At 38.6% G+C, this 23,979-nt stretch overlaps 1 protein-coding gene across 1 annotated transcript in view; it reads right to left on the reverse strand.

Annotated features, from left to right (window-relative positions):
- Window positions 1-7,369: 7,369 nt before the first annotated feature.
- Window positions 7,370-23,979, reverse strand: part of LIN7A (lin-7 homolog A, crumbs cell polarity complex component) — a 126,699-nt gene continuing 110,089 nt past the window's right edge. Inside the window, exons 5-6 of the mRNA XM_045462592.1 lie at window positions 18,955-19,173; window positions 7,370-12,610 (exon numbers count right to left, since the gene is read on the reverse strand). Coding sequence (XP_045318548.1) covers window positions 18,955-19,173 — 219 coding nt within the window. The 3' untranslated portion in view covers window positions 7,370-12,610. The remainder of the gene's footprint in view (window positions 12,611-18,954; window positions 19,174-23,979) is intronic.

Below are 23,979 nucleotides of genomic sequence, written 5' to 3' on the forward strand. Positions count from 1 at the left end.
TAAAATTAGAATGTAACAGAATTATTATATGTTCATGAGTTTATTGAAAAATCTTTATATCCTATGGTATAAATGGCATTTGTTTGTTTTTCAACTACTTTTTTTTTTCAGCAATGTGTTTTTTTGAATTCCCCCTTGCAACCTTATTTGACAATATCTTGGGCAGATTCCACAACTTTCTGGTTGCTTTTGTCTGTTGAAGTTAAATCTTGGTTCTATTTAAAACTGCAATGTTTACATTTGATACAAAGTTCTTCTGCAGAGTGTACATAAGCTGTACTATTTGAAGGGGTGGAAACTTTTCACCTTCTTTCCTTCTAGGTTCTTTGGTTGCTGTAATAATTAAATTGACATATGACAGATTAATAGGAGAAAAACAAGTTTAATTTAGTCCATACGGGAGCCCTAAATATATATAAGATTCCAGGGCAAGTCAGGCAATTGAGGCTTATATGCTATCCAGAGATATGGAATGGGATAGGGGCCTTCAAAGGAGAGGGGAGTAATTCACAAGGCAATAAGAAGAAGAACAGATGTTTAATTTAGTAATTAGATGTTTGCCTTGCCTTACAGTTAGGTCTTCCAGATAGAAATTTTATCTCATACTAGGTCTTTTTCTGGGCCAGGCCCCATATTTAAATTCTTTTAGGTAATTAAGGAAAAGGTAAAAGTTTTTCTTAAGTCTGTTGGGTCTTGATTGCCTTGAGCTCAAAATAATCCTCATGGCAAAGTGACATATTCTGGCAAAATCTTCTCCCTTTCATGCTCAAAGTGTGGTTCACGGACTCTTTCTGGTCCATGAATGGTTTACTACTGGGGAGAGGCAAAAATAAGTGAGAATAAGCATTTAGAAGCTTGTATAACAACTTGACATTGATGTAACATCCAAATTTACTCAAGTCCCTCCTCTAATCTATACTTCATCACGTGGACCCACTGGCACTGCTGAGAACCCTCTTCTGTGTACCCTGAGGGCCACAGGGTATTGCAATGAGGCAGAGATTTGTCCTTGTCTTCTTCCCACCACATTCCCTTCAAGCCTTGGGGACAGGGCCTAGAGGAGGCTCCCTGTCTTTGGCATCCTTGTTCATGTGTACCCCCACACCGAAGGGACACATCTCAAAACTTTCCTGAGAACCCTCTCATTACACTCAGCTCCAGATGCAACGGCACCATGGGAACTACGGATTTCCAGAGCTCAGCAATCATTCAGCAAGGGAATGAGTTCCCAGTGATGTTTTCCTATAGTTACCCTTACATCTCTGTGAGAGATTGCCTTGAAGATCCCCTCTCTCACATGGCTTGAGCTGGATGGGAGTGGAGGCAGAGATGGAAAACTTTCTCTCTAAAAATATTGTATTCTGTATCTCTCTCTCTCTCTCTCTCTCTCTCTCTCCTTCTCTCTGCTGTTATGATTTTTGGTGATGGAGTAGGGGTTAAAGTGAGTGGAGCTAATTCTACTACCTGTTAGAAAGTCTAAAGCTGTATTTATGTTAGGGTAATGTTTGGTAAATTCTTACTTCAGCTTCAAGCCTTAGCCATAATTATGACCAATGGAAAAAAAAATTCTCTCAGCATCCTATTTTATCTGCCTCAGTAGATTGCATTCTGTTTGGAGGAAGAGGTTGGTATCATCTGTGATAATTAATTTTATGTGTCATCTTGACTGAGATAAGAGATATTCAGAGAGCTGATAAAATGTTATTTCTGGGAGTGTCTGTGAAAATGTTTCTGGAAAGGACTAGCATATCAATCAGTAGACTGAGTAAAGATTACTCTCGTCAATGCAGGTGGACATCACTCAGTCCATTAAGGACCTGAATAGAACAAAAAAAGCAGAGGAAGAGTGAATTTGCTCTCTTGCCAGAACTGGGACATCCATCCATCTTTTCTTGCCCTTTGACATAGCCACTCGTGGCTCTCAGGATGCCTTAAGGCCTTCAGACTCAGACTGAATTTCACCACTGGCTTTCCTGGTTCTCTAGTTTGCAGATGGCAGATTGTGGGACTTCTTGGCGTCCATACTAATGTGTAACATGAACCAATGCCTATAATAAATTATCTATCTGTCTATCCATCCATCTCTCATTTGTTCTGTTTTCTTTGGAGAACATTGACTAATACATCATCCTACTGGCTGCCATATTCTACATAGGCATCTGCGAACCCAAATATGCAGAGAAATCTGACTTTTGATGAGGGACAATAGGGAATCTCTGGCCCTGGACTCAACTATGTTTGCTAATAATAATAAACCTAATAATAAGCCACATCTAGATTTCCATACGCAGGTAGCCTATTTCTCTGAAATGAAAGATGTTGTAAGACTTAAAACGTGTCAATATATGTTGAGCTCTTAGAACAGTGCCTGGCACACAATAAGCTTAAATGTTATTGCTCAAACACAATAAGCAATAAATGTTAGCTAGGTCTTAACTGTAGCTTTGCTTATGCAGATGCTTTTACAACCATCTTATTTTAGTAAAAACATTGTTGCAGACTGACCTCAAATGGCTCAGTTTTATGTCTCTCTGTGTATCCATGCCCTTTGTATTGAACTTCTCCTATCAAAAGGTAGAGACTCTTTCCCCAGTCCTTGAGTCTAGGCTAGCCCTGTGACTTGTAGTCAATAGAATGTGGGGAAAGTGACATTGTGTTGGTGTGAGCCACATTCTCAAAAGGCTTTGTGGACTTCTACTCTCTCTTCAATCCTTCTTTTGTCAAGAGAACAAGGCCAAATTAGCCTGCTGGAGTAGAGGATTGCTGAGCTACCCCAGTTAGAAGTCAGCCAACCGTAATCAGCTAAGCTGCTGAGCTGATGTGCAACTGACTATGGACACAGGAGGAAGCCCAACCAGCCACTCCCAAAATAACTGTCTGTGAGCCCAGCCTAAACTGGTGGGCTTCAGAATTAAAAACTAAATGAAAGATTCTGGTTTTAAGCCCAAGATCTGGGGGAGTGCTCCTCCTCCAGTCAACAACTATCTCAATGCTCTTCCAAAATCCCGCTTAACTTTTAACATCCATTTCAATTGGCATTTCTTCCAAGATTTTTCGAATTTCTTCAGGCAATGTCTTCTTTCCTATAATTGAACCCTCATTTTTTTTTTTTTTTTTAATTTTTTTTTTTTCAACGTTTATTTATTTTTGGGACAGAGAGAGACAGAGCATGAACGGGGGAGGGGCAGAGAGAGAGGGAGACACAGAATCGGAAACAGGCTCCAGGCTCTGAGCCATCAGCCCAGAGCCTGACGCGGGGCTCGAACTCACGGACCGCGAGATCGTGACCTGGCTGAAGTCGGACGCTTAACCGACTGCGCCACCCAGGCGCCCCTGAACCCTCATTTTTATATCATGTCCCATTTGTAGTTCTTCTTTTAGCCTGCCTTGTAGAAGTGTTTGCATGCTACTCATATTGGTTTCTCTACAGCTAATAAGTGAACACTCAGTAGACATATGAGGACCTGAGCCAGACTGAGCCATTCATGTCATTTTTTTCCCATGGTGATTTGATTCAAGACCATTCGGAGTCTGTGTGAATATAGACTCTGAGGAAAAGAGTCTAGTTTCCCTCTTAGATTAAGAGCTATAAGGATATAGGTGTGGTGCTACACAGGATTAGGAAAGGAACAGATAAGGAAGAGGAACGAACTGAGTGCAGCAGGGAGAAAAAGGGCCATGAAGAGGAGACGGAAGCAGAGTTGAGGAAGGGAGAAAGGGGTATGACGAAATGAGAAAGCTATCAACATTGAGACTGAATCTGGCCTGCTTTGGAGGTGGTTAATTCTCTTTTTTGCTCAAGCTCTATTGGGTCGTGTTTTGATTACTTGTAACAAGAAAGAATCCTTATAATCATCTGGTGAATTGAGGAGGGTTAACAGGAACCATCATCCTACAGCTTCACCACTTCTAGGTAAGTTGACAACATAATGTGTTGTCTAAATTGGGGCACTTCTAAGAGTTAAAGGGAGTGCTTTTAGTGATTCCTTTGAGAAAACAGGCATTAACTAAGACTATCCCTGGGTATTCCTAGAAAAAAAACAAGTGAGCCTGGATCTGCAAAGCTGGGGATGAGATCCTGGGAAGCTGTGTTACAAAACATCCAGGTGTGGACCCTCTGTGGGTCTCCTTCCATGGCTGCCAGTCAGCCTCCCACATTTTTAGGTAAAGTGCAGTTAATGGGGAAAAAGCCCATGGGAAATTTATTACACAGGTAGCAATTAAACTCTTTGAAACTATCTTGTGTTAATGTAGGAGATTTCTTGGAGTTCTGTTTGTAATCATTCTAACTTAAAGAATAAAAAAAAAGTGCAGGTCTTAATCTATGTGTGGGAATTTTCCTTTAAGATACTGTGTTTCTATCCTGTGGGGAGAAATAAATTAGTATCGTGTTTAAATTAGGTGTTGACTCTTATGTGGATCCTGAGAAATTTAACAGAAACCCATGGGGGAGGGGAAGAGAAAAAAAAAAGAGGTTAGAGTGGGAGAGAGGCAAAGCATAAGAGACTGTTAAAAACTGAGAACAAACTGAGGGTTGATGGGGGGTGGGAGGGAGGGGAGGGTGGGTGACGGGTATCGAGGAGGGCACTTTTTGGGATGAGCACTGGGTGTTGTATGGAAACCAATTTGACAATAAATTTCATATATTAAAAAAAAAAACAAAAAACAAATAAGGATGGGGGTAAGCAAAAGACACCCCTAGGAAAAAAAAATAAATAAATTAGGTGTTGAATATGTTTGTTATATAAATGTCATACTCAGATAAACCTTTGTGTTGGCCATACAGAAGAACATGATGTGTGACTAGGGCTGGAGAAATGCTTTGATTTCTATTAACTTTTCCTATATGAACTAAAGCTGTCAAAACAATGTATTTAGTCTCCCAATTCCCTCTTGCTGATGTAGTGGCCTGGTGGCCTGGGAAGGGAGAGGACTAATAACCAGTAGATAAGTTTATATTCTAATGAACAGCAGAGATAGGCAGGACCATCAATAAAGGACTGGAGTCCAATCAGAAGTGCTATTATGGTGTCCATTTTGTTTGTTCAGTTGCTCACTCAAAACCTAATTTTACCCTTTATCATTGTTTTCCCATGAAATATGCAACCAATTTTATATGTGGGAATAAATCAGCGGTAAAGCCATTGTGTATGTGTATGTGTGTAGGAGGGGTGGTGGTGATATCTAAAATATTTACATCAACTTTCACATTCATCCTAAGAGCAAAAAGTCAGATCAGAAAAACCTAGGAAATAAGTGATAAGAATTAACACTATTCTGTACCTTTTCTTTTCCTTTTAGTAAAAATGCTCAGTAATTAGCATTTTTTCTTTTTTAAAAGTGTCTGGTGTTGAGTTCTCAATTCAGATGAATTTCACGGGTGAGCTTCAGAACACTGAGACCCCAAAATAATGCAGAAGTCATTCTGTGAAGTTGACAAGTGAAAGGTAATTCCTTTTAAGAAATATTAACACCCACTCCATACATAATTACTAACTGTGGGGCAAATTAGGATGATAAAGACACAAATAGGTATACCATAAGGGAAGCTAAGAAAAGAGCTAAAGAATGGTACAAATGTCACAGTGGAGTTTGATGATGGGGTAGATAACATAAAGGTGGAAAAATAAGAAAAAGCTTCTTGGAAGAGGGACCATTTGAAATGTGCCTTAAATTTTTTTTGCAGGCACAGATACAGGAAAGACAGAAGCATTTCAGAAATAACCAAAAGCTCAGGGGAAAGAAAGTTTGAGACAGTTTCCAGCAATAGGTATTGGTCAACTTGGACTACAAGATAGTGGGGCACCTGGGTGGCTCAGTTGGTTAAGCATCAGACTTCAGCTCAGGTCATGATCTCACCGTCCATGAGTTTGAGCCCGGTGTCAGGCTCTGTGCTGACAGTTCAGAGCCTGGAGCCTGCTTCAGATTCTGTGTCTCCCTCTTTCTCTGCCCCTCCCCTGCTCATGCTTTTGTTTCAAAAATAAAAATAAATAATTTTTTAGAAAAGAGCAAGATGGCTAAAACTGCAGTGCTATCTAGTAAGGAAATACACTCATCCCATATAGTATGGAAATATATCTCAACCTATACCTCTCCCTAATGTTGGCATGGTGGCCTATCCATCCACATACACACATACATACACCTCAAGCAAATACTTTGGAATTTGTGGGTCACTGTTTGATGGAATCTTGGTATCTTCACTATACAACACTGCTAGTCTCTCTTTGCATTTAACTTCACCTTGAAAAAGAACTTGTAATTTTTTCAGTGTCATGAAATCCCATGACTTCTATTTCAAAGTCCATACACCAGACTTCAATATCATCACGTTTTGTATTCTAGGTTTTGCACTTGTGAATGGGAGAGCACTATAACGTCCTCCTTCCCCAACACCATATTAGTGTTCTGGTTCAGACTAAGAATGTGATTGTGTGTGTGTGTGTGTGTGTGTGTGTGTGTGTGAGTGTGTGAGAGAGAGAGATAGGGGACCCATCAGAGGATTTTGAACAAAGGAATAGAGCGAGTTACCTATCATCAATATGTAGGGAAATTTAGGGAGACAAGTTCATTGTGACAACAGTTAAAAGTTCATGAAAGTCCTGATTAAAAAATACTAAGGTGCTATGCATGGGTAGGAATAGTTAGAATGGGTAAGAGAAGATAGTTTCAAAAGACTTTGCCAAGGTGAAATCTAAAAAGTCTAAGAATCGATGTAAACGGTAAGTGAGGAAGAGGACAATATTTGTACAGAGAATGGTAATATCAGTAAAAATAAAGGTGACAAAAGGCAGGTAGAGAGATGTTAAAAAGTATGACCTTGGAAATAAAGTATTTGAATTTCCCCATTGGCGTATTATGTGCAAAGCTAAATTTTGCAAAATGTTAATTATTTTGAAAGGGCTAATTGCTTAGGGAAGAATAATGATGTATTAAAAGTTTTAAGAAGGTTCCTTGCTGCCACCAATAGGAACCAGCACTTAAGATGTAGAACATGCCCATTTGACTGGGAGGGGCAGAGAGAGAACAGATGTAAATCATGTGTGGGATCCGTCTTTGTGAGTGAATCAGATGGAAGCAGGTGTTCCCTCTCCCCACAGAAGGTGTCAGTTCCTGTTAGCCTCTGGAAATGTGGTCACATCCATCTGATTGTGGTTCTAACATTAGGCCAATCTCAATTTCTGCCTTTCCTATTGGCTTTAGAATCTACCCCTCAGTAGTGTGACCCCCACTGTATGGTTTGGAATGAAGAAGGGCAAGGAACTTGGCGTCTAAATATTCAGGCACTATCAGCATCTAAACATCTTTCAATATCCATGTTTTAAATGAACTTAAAAGTCATTTGATAATGAAGACAATACTTCCAGTCTGGTGTCTAATACTTTTACTTCCCAGCAGCATAATACCACTTTGGTCAGGTTGAACCACTGCACAATTTTGCAGCTCTTTCAGAAAAATGAAGAAAACAATTGGAAAGACGCGATCACATGCAATGGTGAGAAAATAGTACTATTGCCCGATCTTTTCCCATAAATGTGAAATATCCTTGGTTCAGCTCCACACTGTGTACTTATTTTAAGCCCTTACAGCAAGGGATTTTGTTTCTTGTAGCACCAGATAGACACAGTGGCTAACAAATAATTCTGAAAAGTCATTGACATATTTCCCACATGTCAGAAATTTCCTGGATCTGTACTTTATCCGTGTCCCTGGCTTGAAGTGTTCTTCACAAGAGTAAGCTGTAACATAAGACTGAGTTCTTAGTCTGCTTCTGCCACTGATGTGGTCTGTTGAGCATAATAACTTCACTACTATGTTTTTGCATACTACTTTACAACTTCAAAGTACTTTTATATACAGTGACCCATTTATATTAATGACTCCTATTTTTAATGTAATGGTGTCCCCCAAACCACAGATAATGGTTCGACACATGAACTCTTGTGTTACACCGCATGGGTTCAAATCCCCATTTCATCTGCTAGCTGTGTGACCTTGGACAAGTCACGTTATCTGTGCTTCAGTTTTCTTGTCTATAAAACGAAACCTACTGGAGTTGTTGAAGGGATTCAGTGATGGTCTATGGAAAGTACCAAGAACAGTAGAACCTAGTGAGAGTTCAGTAAGTGTTCATTATGAATAAATTGACTTACCTACCTTGCTGGGGTAGAACTATGGTGTATGGATAAACTGAGCGGTATTTTTGAGTGATGTGTCTGAAAAGCAAGTTCACGTAAGTGTCTGCAGGGGGTTCTTTCATGATTTCCACGGAGTTAGGGATTTTATTTCTTGTCGGCTATGAAGAGGGACCCAGTGGAGAATAAACTCTACCAAAGTGTTGAGGAGTTCCTCATAGTAAGTTCCAGGAGGGCACTAGGTCTGTTTTGTTTGCCATTGCATTTCTAGGACCTAGCAATGTACTAGGTGCACAATAAATATTTGTTAAACGAATAAACACGTGGAAAAGCCTTAATTGCTATGCGATTAAGCATTAGCTCAGGTACATCCTGGAAATCAAATAGGAAAGAAGTGATCTTTTGAAAGCAGAAGATTTAGAGACGTGTCCCCAATTACTAGGGGGTCCTTAGAGAAATGTTACTAGTAAAGAGATAAAACACTGAAAGAGATATTAAAAATGGTCTTGATGACATGACTTCTCTTCCTTTTTAAAAATTAAAACATAATGTTTTATAAAATTCATAACTGGGGTTTTATGTTTTAATCGCCCTTGCAAAATAACTCAGGGAGCTTTCAGAAAAAACTAGAAACGCTGAGTTTTATTCATTGTTAAAATATCTTACTCCCCAGACACTATCCCTTATCTAAATGCCCTCAAATCCTTGAAGCTTTTGAAGTAATTGATTCCAAATTCATATATCTGAAAAGCATTTATTTATGAAAAGAGTAAATCTGGTTCTGACTATGAAATTCAGAAATTACAGTGCCAATTACTGTAAATTGGTGAAATTTTTCAGATTATCTGAAAGCAACATTCACTTATTTGTCTATCAACCTATCCAATTGTTCATTCATTCAACAAACACCAACTGAGCGCCTATTGTGTGCCAAGCATCATACCAGATGCCAGGGATACGGCAGTTCACAATGCAGTCACAGACCTTTCGCTCCTGGAGTTTATGATCCAGAGAGGGACGAGATGGGTAGGACTGCCCCATTTTTGGGGAGATACTGCCAACACTGGCTTCCCTGAATCTTCAGAACATTGATTTCTACTTCACAATGTTATCTAAAGCTGGTCTTTGTTAACAGGCTGTATAATAAACACAAACCAGCTAAAAGATGAGAAACTCAGACATTATTCACACATTAACAGATATCTATAGAGGCTTAAGATAATGTAGACAAAATATCCCAACGTCTTGGAGTCCTATAGGCACAGCTGAGTAAAATGAACTGAGATCACATCAGTTTGATTTGTCACGGGTTGAGAACTGCATTTGTAAATTGATGTAATCCATCTCTAGCCAAGTTCTTCGGAGACAGCCTTGAATTCTTAAAAAGCCCCTGAAAGCTAGATTTTGCATTTAGATCTTAGCATTGTCTTAAAAGATAGTGGTAGTTCACATAACAAGAGAATTCCCTATTGATTACATGATTGAGGGAGCACAAAAGTCTGTTATTCTTTCCAAAGTCAATTGTAACTTAAGCTCATTATCTCCATGCGGATGTTCTATTTCAAATGGGAACAGAATCAAAATGTAAATGCTCCAAATGAAAAGGTTCAGGTTTGTTTTTTTTTTTCTTTCTTTCTTTTTTTTTTTTTTACTGAAGTATGCTCCGAGTACTGGCCTTCAAAATCACCGCAGAAAAGAGTTAAGAAAAATCTGGCCACTAATCTGACCGGGGGAAAGAACTAAAATTCACCAGGATCAAGAAGATACAGTCATACCAGATTTCCCCCCTAACTTTGAATATCTAATTTATTTATGATATTCAGGATTGAGCTTTATGTAAAAGGCACCTGTTATGTCTTTAATATGACTTTGGACATGCCAATAGCTCTACCAAGATCATTAATAGTAAACAACATTAGTACAATTTTTTCCCTTTCCCTCCGGCTTCAGTGAAACTTAGAGAACCTCAAAAGGACCTTTCTAAGTCTTAGAGTCAGCTACTTTTGATTAAAACTTTAAGGGAAGGTTTATATTTCAATACCCAGATTTTACTGAAAAAAAAAAAAAAAAGACCAGCCATTGTATCATTTGTATGTAGGACCACCGTGACATGTACTCTGTCTTTAGATACCTTAGTTGTGATGGATTTCCCCTTCACTTTGACAAAGGACTTGGCATACATTTATTAGCATTTAACCATTATGCAAATGAAGCATAACATACAAAGACATCTAGAAAACACAAACGTAAAGTATCTGCTCACTTGATAGCTGCTTCTGTAACACCATGATAAGATTTATATTGATGTGAAAATATATGATAATTTTAATATCAACCATACACTTATGACTAAATGAAAACGTATCTTAAACTTCAAATTTATACAAGGCATTGAAATGTGTTGAAATGACCATTTTCTCATTACAAGGGTGCAAATATTTCCCTTTATGAGAATCTGTGGCATTGCCTGAATAGCTTTAACATTTCTTTGTTAAATGATAACTAAAATATATGTTTTATTAAATTTTTCTTATAAAAATGAGAACTACCTCTTTCAAACTGAGTAATACTTAGTCTCCATTCACTCCCTTTAGTCATGCTTATCTCTTTTGTAAACCTATTTTACATAACATTCAGGGTCATCCCCCTTGCCCTCCCCTCCCCCCTCATTTCTCTCTAGTAAAAAATGATATGTTTTCAGGATGGTTGTTGGAATTGGTGTACCTCCTAGCTTCCTTGCTCTTTGCTCTCTGTTGGGTGATGCACTGTGAAGAGTAGGCAGAACTTGGTATTGATAATAACACCCTTTGAAAGGGCAAAATAAAATGTACTGGGTAGTTCTGATTGGTTTGGTTTTGTTTTCAAGAAATAGCTCCTGAAGTGAGCTTCATAAATTTCTAATTTGGGGGACTATCTGAAATGTAAAATTTATTTATGTTGGGGAATCAATTTCTGCATTTGAGAAAAAGAAACATTCAAATATTGGCCTCAGTTTTAATCATCTTTCTAGAATGTTTCAACTGAATGTGTATTCTTTTTTCTGGTACATTTTTGTGCCTAAGGTATTTAACTGCGCAAATAACTATTGCTTTCTATTCATTCCAATGAGTAAAATCAGACTTATGTGCTTAGATTTACCATAAGTCAAAAGTGAAGATCTGTAGAGGTGGCTCATTTTCCAGCAAATGATACTTTCTGAGAGATGATATCACATTGTCTATTTTCCTATATGAATGTGTGTAATGAATTACGTATTTTTTCCCTCTAGAAGGAGCAGCATTTTTCATTCACAAAATTAATATCCTCATTTACATATGCCTAATTTTGAAAGGAATACTACTTTTGATCTTAGATTGCCAAAAACATCCACTTTGTCTTTGGGGAAACTGATTTAAACCTTGTGTGACACATATATTTGTATATGTATGAACATATATAATTGAGTTTTGTAAAGCCTTAGGCTTTAACATATTAAATAAATTTCTATGACAACATATCAGTGTAGACAGAAAGATTTCTGACTTACCCAGAGTTTATCAATCAAAAAATATAAAACTTAACAAACAAATATTGAGAGCAGGGTTATATGGAAATATCACAGGAGGATCAGTTCATGAAGCTAGGTCCTTTGCTAGTATTCTCTTACCAGATTCATAACATTTGGTAAGAAAAGACCTCAGTTTGTAACAGATACACTCTGATATATATTTTGTGGAATAAATACATGTTATATTGTTAGAATTAATAATCATAGATACAAGTGATAGTTAAATTAAAAAAATATACAGTACTAGAGTTCTCTATCCGTGTCTCTAGCAAACCAAAAGTTGAGCTAAAATTGTCCCTCTCCATTAATGCATAATAAAATTCATGGAAACAGAAAATAAAAAGCCAATTGCTTCTAGAACCTGAACAGAGTATAAATATAGCATAAGGGGAATAAAGGTGGAATTTGCAATTAACTGGAATTCTAATTCAGACAACTCAGCAATATGGATGTGGAAGAGGTCAGGGTATAGGGCAATGAGTAGGTTTCTTTTAAGTGATGACAACCTTGAACTGATGCAGTTTAAACTATAGCCTAATGAGGGATTTGTTAATCTCTGGAAAAGCTGTAGAACAAAGATTCATTTAATCTTGGCCCGGTGATTTATCGGAAAGTCATGGACTTTATTCTTCTTGTACTATTTCAGTCTGCGGACCGGAAAACTGCTCCCTTTACACACTGAGAATTCCCACTGCAGTGCATGGAAGGTCTGTGTGTGTAAAGAGCGCGTGAGCAGTGGGGATTCAGCCCCAGAGAAAGAAGGTGTCGAGTTGCCTGGGTGAAGAACTTATATATCACGTGGTCACAGCTTCTTGACAGGTATAATTATCAATGTTGTCTTTTCCTTTCATTATGTGCTGGGATTGTGAAGCACGGTTTCAAATTTGTGACTATCAGATGTTTGATCAAGTAGCCTCTCTTTAAGGACCTGAAAGGAGGGAAAAGAGTGAAGGGAAATCAGTGATTAGTATTCATTTGTCAACTACAATATGCTAAAAATATCAAAAGAGCATGTGCTATGTGAGAACAGCAAGGATTATTTTAGGCCCTATCACTCATGCACAATCTTCCACATATGAAAAAAAAAATTGTTTGATGTTTGCAAAGGAAGTAATTATCGAATGAGGATGGAAAAGACACAGTTATTCCTTAAAATGAAAGACAGAACCCCAGTTTGGAAACATTTCAAATGTAAAACATTTCTTCCTCCCTATTCCAGATGACTCTGTTTTTCTTCATAAAAGCAAAAGATAGATAACCTTTACAGTGTGAGTCTTAGGGATCTTGTTGAGGTGCAGTCAGCAAAGCTTCTCTCTGACAGGCTGGAAGCACCAACATCCCTTCTCTGAAGCAGGTATCAGGCCTGTTTCAGGCCTGACACCAGGTAGCAAAGAGTAGGCAGCTGCCCTTATGGTCAGATCTGGAGGAGCAGCCTCCCTGAACACTCCCCCAAGACCTGTCCCTCTTCCGCCATTATGGAATCATTCCTTCCAGAGAGAACAGTGGTTTCCAATCTTTGTTTTTCAAGGCTGTGGATATTTTTATTTCAATGAATGCGAAGCATCATATACAAAACAGATTTTCACAAATTGTGGCAGGCCTTGCAATCTGCCTACTTTGCATCAACACTCTCCAGCTGGCATGCCTTCTAGAGATGTGCCTAAAAGCCCCTGGGGCCTGCAGTGTGGCTTGAAAGCCATGCACAAGGCCATTGTGCTTCTTCAGGAGTCACCTAACAACATATTACACACAAGCATTATCTGTTAGCGACATTTTACTACTGTAATTCTACTACTACCCTACCACTTTGGAGTGCTCACTAACTGCCACATATTTTATTATGAGTTTTACTTATTTTTTTCTTACGAACAGACCATTTTACTGAGTCCTATATTGAATAACTGTCTACAGGTCCCCTAATTACCAAGTGAATTTTTAATGAATTAACTTATTATATAGTTACATGTCCGAAGGGAATGGGACTCAGAACAGGTGAATTTTAGTAAGTGTCTTGGATCTTTTCATCTATCCAGGGGAGGGGGTAGGCCTGAGGGATATGCCAGCAGCTGAGAGATGACTGGGCTTCCAAAATGTGGGTCACTGAAATACCCACCGGGAAGAACCATCTGCACCAAATGTTCTCATTATTTTTCTTATTCCCTTGCTTTGTAATTCCATAGATTATTCTTTTTATGCTTTTAAATAAAAGCTTTTTTTCCATATTAGTGTAAATTTTACTGATCAAATTGCTCTGTTAACTTTATTTAATGTTTATTTATTTATTTAGAGAGACAGAAAGAGAGATTGCGTGTGAGTGAGCAGGAGAGGGACAGAGGGAGAGGGAGACAGAGAATCCAACCAGGTCTGCGGGGCTCAATCCCACGAAATGTGAGATCATGACCCGAGCCAAAATCAAGAGTCAGATGTTTAACTGACTGCACTACCCAGGTGCCCCTGCTTTGCTAACTTTTTAATGAGTCATTGTGGTAGGCAGAATAATGGACCCCAAATATAGCCACGTCCTAATACCTAGTAGATTCCATGCTACAGGGAAATTAAAGGTGTAGATGGAATTAAGATTCCTAAACAGCTGATGTTAAAATATGGATATTAACCTGGACTATCCAAGTGGGATCTATAATTGATATAATTAAAAGTGGAAGATGGAGAGAGAAAAGGAGCCAGGAGAGTAGGTGTGATGAGGAAGCAGAAGTCAGAGCACTGCAATGTGAGAACTTAACCACCTTTGCTGGTTTTGAAGAAGGAAAAGGGTCCAAGAGGCAAGGAATGTGGAGAGCCTCTAGAAGCAGGAAAAGTCAAGGAAATGAATTTTCCCCTGCAGCCTCCTAAAGCCCAGTGAGACTGTGCTGGACTTCGGTCCTACAGAATTACAAGACAATAAATTTGTGTTCTTTTAAGCCACCAAACTTGTAATTTTTTAGGGCAGCAGTAAGAAATTAATAAAACCAAAGTGATGGAAGTCCTTTGAGGTATGGGATGAGTGGTAAAGGTGAACTAGATAACTCCAGCTGTAAGTAGGGTGAGAAGGAATCCCTGGAAAGCTTATGTGAACATGTCTGTGAGGAAGGATGGGACATGTAAGGGCAAGAGCCATCGAAGAAAAAGGCAGTGTAGCACAGTGATTAAGAGAAAGAGGCTTTGGAACATATGTTTCTGGGTTTGAATCATGGCCCTATCACTTACTAGCTGTGAAATGGTTTAAAAAAAATCCTACATGCCTCATTTTCTTTCTTTAAAATGAGATTTAAACTACTACCTAATACCTACCGGATTGTTGTGACGATTAAGTAATTTAACATATATGAAGCACTTAGAAGAGTTCTCGGCACACCCTAATTGCTTAATAAATGTTATCCAGCATTATGATTATTATTTTTATTATTCCAGTTTTCTACTCGGTCACTCTGGGTTCCTTGGATTCAATTTTATCACAGGTATCCTTCCTTTGAGGCTGGTTTTCTCACTTCTGCAGTGGTTTTCTGGATCGGATCATCAAGATGGCGGCTGTGGCAGTGGCAGTGGAGGATATAGAACAGTCAGCAGTGGACAAAGTAAAGGAAGTAGGGGCCTGACAGTTGGTGAGGCCACTAGCAAACTCCAGCTACTTTGTAAATATGTTAAGATCCAGAATGGTTTCAGATGCCATGAATTCTCCACCCTCAATCCAGCAACAGGAGGGCAGAGGAAGTTGACCATCCTTTAAGTCTTGACTTCCTCAGAATTTTTTCTGAGACAACTCAAGAAGGATTACTCTTCTTTCCCCCTTTTATTGTTCAAGAGTCTGGGTGGAATACGTATACAAATTCATGCTTTAAAAAATGAGATCCTGCAAGCCAAATAAATGTAACACTCTCTGTCAAGAAAGTGGGTATAGCATAAAAATACCTATATGCCTATTCTCTGTCTCGGTTTCTATAATACAGTTGTATAAAGATCATATCTATTACCTTTTAGAAGATGTAATCTACCCCTCCTGATTATCAAACATAAAAGTGGAAAAAAAACAATTGAGTTTTATTTCAGGTGAGTTTAAAATTAAAAGTGAGCATAACAGGCATTCTCCACACACCACTTGCATTCAACATATTTTCCATTTGTATGCACCACTTACCATGATTAGTTACTTCATAACATATACCATTTTGGATTTAAAAAAATTCCTAATTTAGAGAGAATAGAAACTGTATTTCATGTGGTAAACAATAAGACAGTATCTGATGAATATGTTGCTTTACCTGGTCTTTGCTTGACTTGTCAAACTTAAAAAAAAAAAAAAAAATCAGAGATCTGTTCAGTCAATTGGCCAAATTAGCTTCAAATTTCTTCCCAAAAGCAGTCATAGTATGAGTTAGGAAGTGTAACAAATCCCATTTAATCCTTAAAATCTAATTAATTAAAAGTTGAACAAGACCTAATGTAGGTCTCTTTGACTGAATTCACCATAAAATCCATGCACGACATGACTTGGTTGTACTTGGCTTGTACTTGAAATGGTCACTACGGTTTCATCTCAAGGGGCCATGATGGTGTGTGTAGGAAGTGCTGTCTTGGCAGGCATAAATATAAATTTCATGTTCACTTAAGTAGAATCACCATATCGTGTATAAGGAAAAAAACCAGTTCGTAAATGTCTTCTATTAAAAATGTTAGTCTTTGGGGTGCCTGGATGGCTGAGTCAGCTAAGTGTCCGGTTTGGGCTCAGGTCATGATCTCATGGCCCATGAGTTCGAGCCCGTCAGGCTCTGTGCTGACAGCTTGTGAGCCTGGATCCTGCTTCGGATTCTGTGTCTCCCTCTCTCTCTCTGCCCCTTCCCGCTCGTGCTCTCTTTCTCTCTCTCTCAAAAATAAATAAACATTAAACAAATTTTTTTTATGTTAATCTTTGGCAATGAGACAATAGGAAATTCTGAAGTAATTTAATGAAGACCGATGGAGCAGAGAGATGGAATTGAGGGCACAGCCCAGGAAATACAAAGATATTCGAAAGATATGAAGACTGAATGGCTATAATGGTGGAAGCTTTTAGTAAGACCTCAGAAGTCTGAATGGCAACATATTTCTTTCAAAACACTTTAGAGTAATTTTACTCTGGGCCAGTGTGGCAAACCAACTAGAAAAATGGTACAAGTCTGCATTTTTGAGGATAGAAGAAAAAAAGGGGTTAGTGGAAAGAGTGTCCATGTTTGACTAAAGAATTGTGGATTGTTATTATTAGAAAAAAGATCTTTGAAGGGATTCTGAAAGCACCAAGGTAAAATACCTGTACATTTGGAATGGATAAGAGAGGAGAAGGATGTGGACGAAATGACTTGTCCAGATGTATCCCTATCACTCCATCTCAACCCTATCATCCTGGCTAAGGCACCATATATCTTGCCTGGACTACTATATAATAGCCTTGTAATTAGTCTCTGTTCTCACTTTCACCTTACAATAATCTGTTTTCTTCAGAACAGCCAGAGTAATCTTTTTAAAAACATAAATCAGATCATGTCACTCCCTTGCTTAAAACCTTTAGTGGCTTCCACTGCAATAAAATCTAACTTCTTTCAGTGGTTTAAAAAGCTTTCTGCGACCTGGCCCCCATCTACCTTCTTTCTTCACTCATTATTTCCTAACTAATTACACTGGCTCTTTTTCTATTCCTCAAACATCAAATAGCTCAGGAGTCTCTCTTAGAGCTACACACTGGCTATTTCCTCCTCTTCTTATGCTCATTTCTGGCTTCTCCTCGTCCTTCAACCTCAGCTTAAGTGTCCTCTCCTTTGAGATGTCTCCCCTGATCACCTAATCAAAAGTTGTCACCTAGCCAATCTCTATCAAAGCACCCTTTTAACTCTGCAAAGTACTGGTTCCAACAGGATATTTTCATTTACCTGTATATTAACCATCTCCCCCAACCAGAATGTAAGCACCATGAGAGCAAAGACTTTGCTTTGTTCATGCTGTTTCTGCAGCCCATCGAACAGTGCCTGGCCCACGGCAGTACCAAATAGATATTTACTGCTGAATAAATGTAATTTGTAGAATGAATGGAAGGTGATTTTAGATAAAGTCACCAAACTGTGGTATATACAATAGCACTTACAGGCTATAAAAGACTGAATCCTCAGCACTGTCTGAGGACAAATCCTATAGTCTTTATACTTCCCCCTGTAGCTTCTCCTTTTTGTGTTGCAAGCAACAGAAAGTCTCACGTCATATCCAATGTTTCCGGTTGTGCAAATAGTAATCTGATGTTGAATGACCTAAAACCACTATTAGCCAATGTCCAAATGTCATTTTTCCAAGGACATTTGAAACTTCAAAATCACATTTGCAGACATCACAGCATAGAGGTCTACAATGCTATTAACTCTCTTCCAAAGGATAGCAAGGACAATTTATAGAACTCCAGAATATCTGATGTTGGCGGATGAAATGCCTGCAAGAACAAAAAGGAAAATAATTCTATGCCACTTGTAAGTGTGGCTGTGAGGACACCACAAAGCCACTGCAATTTCATATCATTCGTCTAAAAAATGGGATTTTAGTGATACCTTGAAGAGTTTTCCTGAGGATAAGGAAGAATACGTGAAAAGAACCTCACACATAGAGGCACTTCAAAGATGGTGATTCTTAACATTTTTTCTTGAATTTTCTTAAAAACATATAGCAAAACTTGACTTAGCATTTTTGTCACAAAGTGAAATTTAGAAAAAAGGGAAGAGCATCACATTTGAGGTGAGCACCCACAGAAAATTTCAAATCTTTTAGAACATGCACACTGGTCTCCACTTCATTCTTCAGAGTGGAGTAGTTTTCCAATAATTTGTAGTATTCTAAAGGGATCTTCCCAAGATCAGGTTGTTTAGTTTGTACACTGTGCAAAGGCAAATGGCCAAGGGGCTGAGTGGGGCTGGAATCCAACCCACACTCTTGTCATGTGGCTATGTGCCCAGTGATCTGGGTTACACAGAGGGTGTATTTTCCCGATTTGTATAAAGGCATCTCCTAATCTGTACCTGCCCCCCGCAAGTATATTATTTTCCAAAATATTTTACCTTTGCAGAAAATATGGCTGAATGACATAAAGTCAGCAACTGTCTTCTTGACATTTTCTGAGATCATCATTTTTTTATTTGCTTGATTGATTTTTGGGAAGCATTGTCAAACCTAATGACTTTAATCCAGCTAAGAAACTATATTAAAAACCGAAACAAACTTATATCGGTAAGGGACTTCCCTTGTGCGGAAGAAGGCACTTCTTACCTATGACATATGATTTTGCTGTGTTTGTTGCTGCTGCTGCTGTTGCTGCTGCTGGATTAGCAACTGTTGCTGCTGCCGACGCCGGGCGGTCCGGAGCTTTTCAAAGCGAGCCTCCATTTCTTCCAGGACTTTGGGGGTATATCGGACCACCAGCTTGACGCTGTCTTTAGCAGCCTTGAGTAGTTCTACCGCTTTCTCATGGTGTTCCCCTTCCACGCTCTGAAAAAACAGTGACATCTCTTAAAGGGGAGAGCTTGCATGTTCTTTTCCCTGCAAGACCAATCTGAAATTAGCATCTTATTAAGATCCCAGTTTGAAATCTCAAGAAGGTATGGCGAGTGGCATTCATTGCCATCATCATTATTTATTGCATTTGTAGATGAAGTATAGGCAGGTTAGGATGCAGTAGGGTACCGGATGGATTGAATGGGGGCTCACGTTCAGAGGATCAGAAGCAATCAAGACCTCAAATATCACACTAACGTTTAGAGTGGGATTTCTAAATTTCATCTGGAAGAATAAATGCACTAGTCAAGAAAATTCTGAAAAAATTTTAAAAAAGAGTAATAAAGGTAAAGTCTCCCTATCGGATATTACATGTTATTACAAATCTATAATGATTAAAGCAGTGTCTTATTGTTGTAGTAAGAGTTCTGAACAGAGTCCAGAAGCAGATCCATGATTATGTAAAACTCTGTTATAGGACAGATGTGGGATTTAGACCAAAGGGGGAAAGGACTGTTACATAAGGATGCTGAAACAAATAATAATTAAAGATAGAAAGTAATGTGGAGCCCAAACCTCATAGTCTATGCTAAATATACCCATCAAAAATTTAAACGTAAAAATAAAACCATAAAGCAACTAAAATGAAATAGAGGTGAACGTTCATCTTGCAATGGAAAAAGAATTCTGAAGTAAAAATGCCAAGGGGAAAATCACCAAATCAGATTTATAAACTGTAAGTTTCTCTATCTCATATACCATAAAAGTCAAATAACAAACCAGAAAAAAACATTCTCAATTTCTGACAAATTTTTAATATTCTTTTTTTTTTTTTTAATTTTTTTTTTCAACGTTTATTTATTTTTGGGACAGAGAGAGACAGAGCATGAACGGGGGAGGGGCAGAAAGAGAGGGAGACACAGAATCGGAAACAGGCTCCAGGCTCTGAGCCATCAGCCCAGAGCCCGACGCGGGGCTCGAACTCACGGACCGCGAGATCGTGACCTGGCTGAAGTCGGACGCTTAACCGACTGCGCCACCCAGGTGCCCCAAATTTTTAATATTCTTAAATGGCAGTAAAGACCTAAGCAAAATGGGCACATGGACGCATGGACACATAATAATTAAAAAATAAAAACTCATGAAAGGATGTTTAAGCTTTCTTGTAATGAAATAAGTAGAGATGAACACAAAATATTTCATTTTTAATTTAAAAATGGTAAATATGGTGTATTTGCAAGGATGTAGGGAAATGGCACTCTCATATACTGCTAATAACTTGACACAAACTGGTACAATTTTTCTAGAGGGCATTATCGTTATGCATTGAGTAAGCCCTTTATAAAGAATAGTTTATTTTCAGAGAAATTTACTAAGGATATAATCAGATATGCACACATACCTATAAGGTAGGAGTGATAAAGCAGAAAGCAAAAAAATAAATCAATTCTCCGCTTTGGAGTACGAAGTCTTTTGAGCATCATGGTCCAGATGGTACAGATAATAGTTGGGGAAGCTATGTTTTTACCACAAGGAAATACAAAGAGGTTTCTTTTCCCAGAGCTTCTAAAGATTCTCCAGGTTAGGATTAGTGAGAAGCAAAACAGAAGAAAGCTGTAATCATATTAGAAGGGCTCTGAGAAAAGGCGGTAATCTTCTTCCCTCTCAGCTGATCTTCAGGGCAGAGGACACAACTCCTATTTTGTAGGACCGAAGTACAAAGGTCTTTTGACTTGCTTCATGGATAGAGCTCCTAGGAGAATCATCTGTGTGAGGAGATAGGCTGAGAGACTTCCAGAAAACCTAAGAGTGGGCGAAGGTGGCCGAGAAGCCACCCAAAATTGGTTGAGATCACATTTTACAACCCCAGCAGAAAGGGGACTCAAAATGGATACTATATTGAGTTACTCAAAGTAAAGTAAGTTGCATAATCTCAGCTTATCTTGAGATTCATAATTACTACATTATACAGATTTGGAGACAAAAGAATATGTTCCATTCTATCACTTGCTTCAGCAAGCTGGAGTAGACTGAGAAAACAAAAAAGTGAAAAAACCCCAAAAAACTTTGAATTTAGCAATGAGGCAGTCACGCTGGTGTGTAAGAATGCGGCTTCCTCATGTGTTGGAGTACTAGGCAGATACTAAGGGTTTAAGAGATGACCGTGGTGAGCCCTGGAGGCAACTTCCATGACTACTCCTTCACTAACTCGGTGGTCAATGGAGAACAAGGGCTTATAAAAAAAAAAAAAAGCTGCTGGGCAGAGTGAATTTTTGCCTAAGCTAAAGCTTAGGGAAATAGACTTATTCATTGACGAATGTATTCTTTTAATTATTCAATGACTGACATGATCACTCAACAGATGCTTATTTAGCACATATTCTACAAATTATATTCTAAGTACTTTAGAAGAACATAAAGGACAGGTGAACACTTTGACAACTGTGCACAATATAATCCCTGTTTTCCGTGTGCACAAAATTTCTAATTTGCCCCAAGGTGAATTGTTACTGTGTGAATCTCTCCTTCTAAAGGAAAGTGATTTGGCTGTCCCTGCTCTTCTCTAGTTTCTTCTTTAATATGAAAATGTATTTGTTGATATGGTTCAATAACACTGGTTCACATGTTTTCTAGGCCAGATGATTAGTCTCCAAATTCCTTTTGGTTTTTGTTCTATTTGCTTTCATCTAATAGGGTTGGAAATTCTAGGCCAGACCTTTGGAGGCCCATTATCCCAGTTTAGGCATTATGCCTGCAATTTTGAGTTGCCACAGGAGACCTGTGGTACTAATACATGGGGCCATCAAGTTCTCACCATAGGGACGAAAAGCTGAGAGAAATATGGCTGGTATGCCATACCGAACCCCACTGAACCATCAGTCATCCTCTCCAACCCCCAGCTCCGCTCCTCCCCACACAGTTAGCAATTTATAAAGGAGCAGATTCCATGGTCTTCGAATCTAGAATTTTTGCCTTGATTCTCTATCTCTGGTTTAGATGATGACTCAGGTTCCTCTGAGCTCGCCAGAGTCAATAGGTCTCCTGGTTGGACTCTGCCTTTCGCTTTGCTTTCTTCACCAGGGCACAGAACCTTCCGAAGGTATTTGGGCCGAGTGTCATACTTCTTCTGCTTCCAAAAATGCTTTATGAAAATGGTAGAAATTACATGATTGAACAGTATAATAGAAACTAAGAGGTAATTCCAAGATTTGAAGAAGTGGAAGTATGTAAGATGTATTATTTCAAACACTGTTTAACTTTATGTTTTAATTGTTTTTAGAAAAATGTCTTAACTCTTGTCTTAATGACTGATCTGGATGCCCTTTTCCATTGGCTTTGCCTACTTGGTGAATACTATTGGGTGCAATTGCTTATCTCTTCAACCTATAATTTACCTCTTAAGTGCTTTTAGTCCCTCAGCATAACTTTTTTTTTTCTTTCTGCAAATTTGTATTTAAATTTCAGTTAGTTAGCATACGGTGTAGTATTAGTTTCAGGTGTAGACTTTAGTGACCCATCACTTACATACAACACCCAGAGCTCATCACAAGTGCCCTCCTCACCACCCATCCACCATTTAACCCATTCCCCTCAGTACAACTTTTTAGAAGACGAAGGCCGTTTTCTCTCCTTTCTTTTTCTTTTAAGGCGAGAACAAAAAAGCAGATCACCTACGCATGGATGTCTTATTCCATGCAAAAAAAGAAGCCAAACTATCTGCTCAGTTAGGATACACATATTGATATGCAAGCACTTGTCAACAGGTATTCCTTGAGCCCTGAACGTTTATCACCCATCCCTACTTCGGGCTTCTTCAATCTCTCACTCTTAATGAAAGTATGCCTTATTTTGAGCTAAATGTTTAAAACATGTTTTGAAATGCAATGGTTTATTTGTAAACGATTAAATTGTTTCTGTCAAGGCTGCACATCTAAAAGCCCTCCTGACTTGTTCTGTAACATTGTCCTGTAACAACCAGCTCAGTTTGATCGTCACTTGAGAACCTGCAGCTCCAGCTTTTCACCCAGCAGGAAAATGTGGCCCTCCTGGAATGTGAAGAGACTGAGCAAGCCTTCCAATTTTACAGCAAAATCCCCTCTTGCATTTAAAACCTGAAATCCTTCCTATATGTTAAGATTTCATTCCCTTGCTTTGGAGTTTTGTTGTACTTACTGCAATTTTAGGAACTCATTAGCAAGGATTCATTTAATTTTTTTTTTAAATGTGTTATTTATTTTTAAGACAGAGAGAGACAGAGCATGAGTGGGGATGGGGCAGAGAGAGAGGGAGACACAGAATCCGAAGCAGGCTCCAGGCTCTGAGCTGTCAGCACAGAGCCCGACGCAGGGCTCGAACTCATGAGCTGTGAGATGGTGACCTGAGCCGAAGTCAGACTGAGCCACCCAGGTGCCCCGCAAGGATTCATTTAATAAAGACATCTGGTGAAAGTCAGATTTCAGTAAGAAAGGTGAGGGGTGGTCAAGAAGGCATGGGGGTATATAGTAGGTCCCTAGGAAATATTTAGACCAAAGAGAAGCAGGGACCGGAAAGAGAAAAGGTCCTAAAAAGAAATATGATCTACCCTACAGTTAGGCATACTTTGGCCATGATCGTTCACTGAAGTGAATTAAAATGCCCTAGGAAGAATGGACATTTCCATCCTGAAAAGATTTATTTCCTTCTGCCGAACCTTTTAAAAATACACATAGAAATCAATATGGGGAGAATTCAAATCATTTTATTGCCATTTCCAGATGCATAAATACAAGCTAATGAAATATTAAATTGATACAAAACTGT

The sequence above is a fragment of the Leopardus geoffroyi genome, chromosome B4, assembly GCF_018350155.1.
Source record: "Leopardus geoffroyi isolate Oge1 chromosome B4, O.geoffroyi_Oge1_pat1.0, whole genome shotgun sequence".
NCBI classification, from domain to species: Eukaryota; Metazoa; Chordata; class Mammalia; order Carnivora; family Felidae; genus Leopardus; species Leopardus geoffroyi.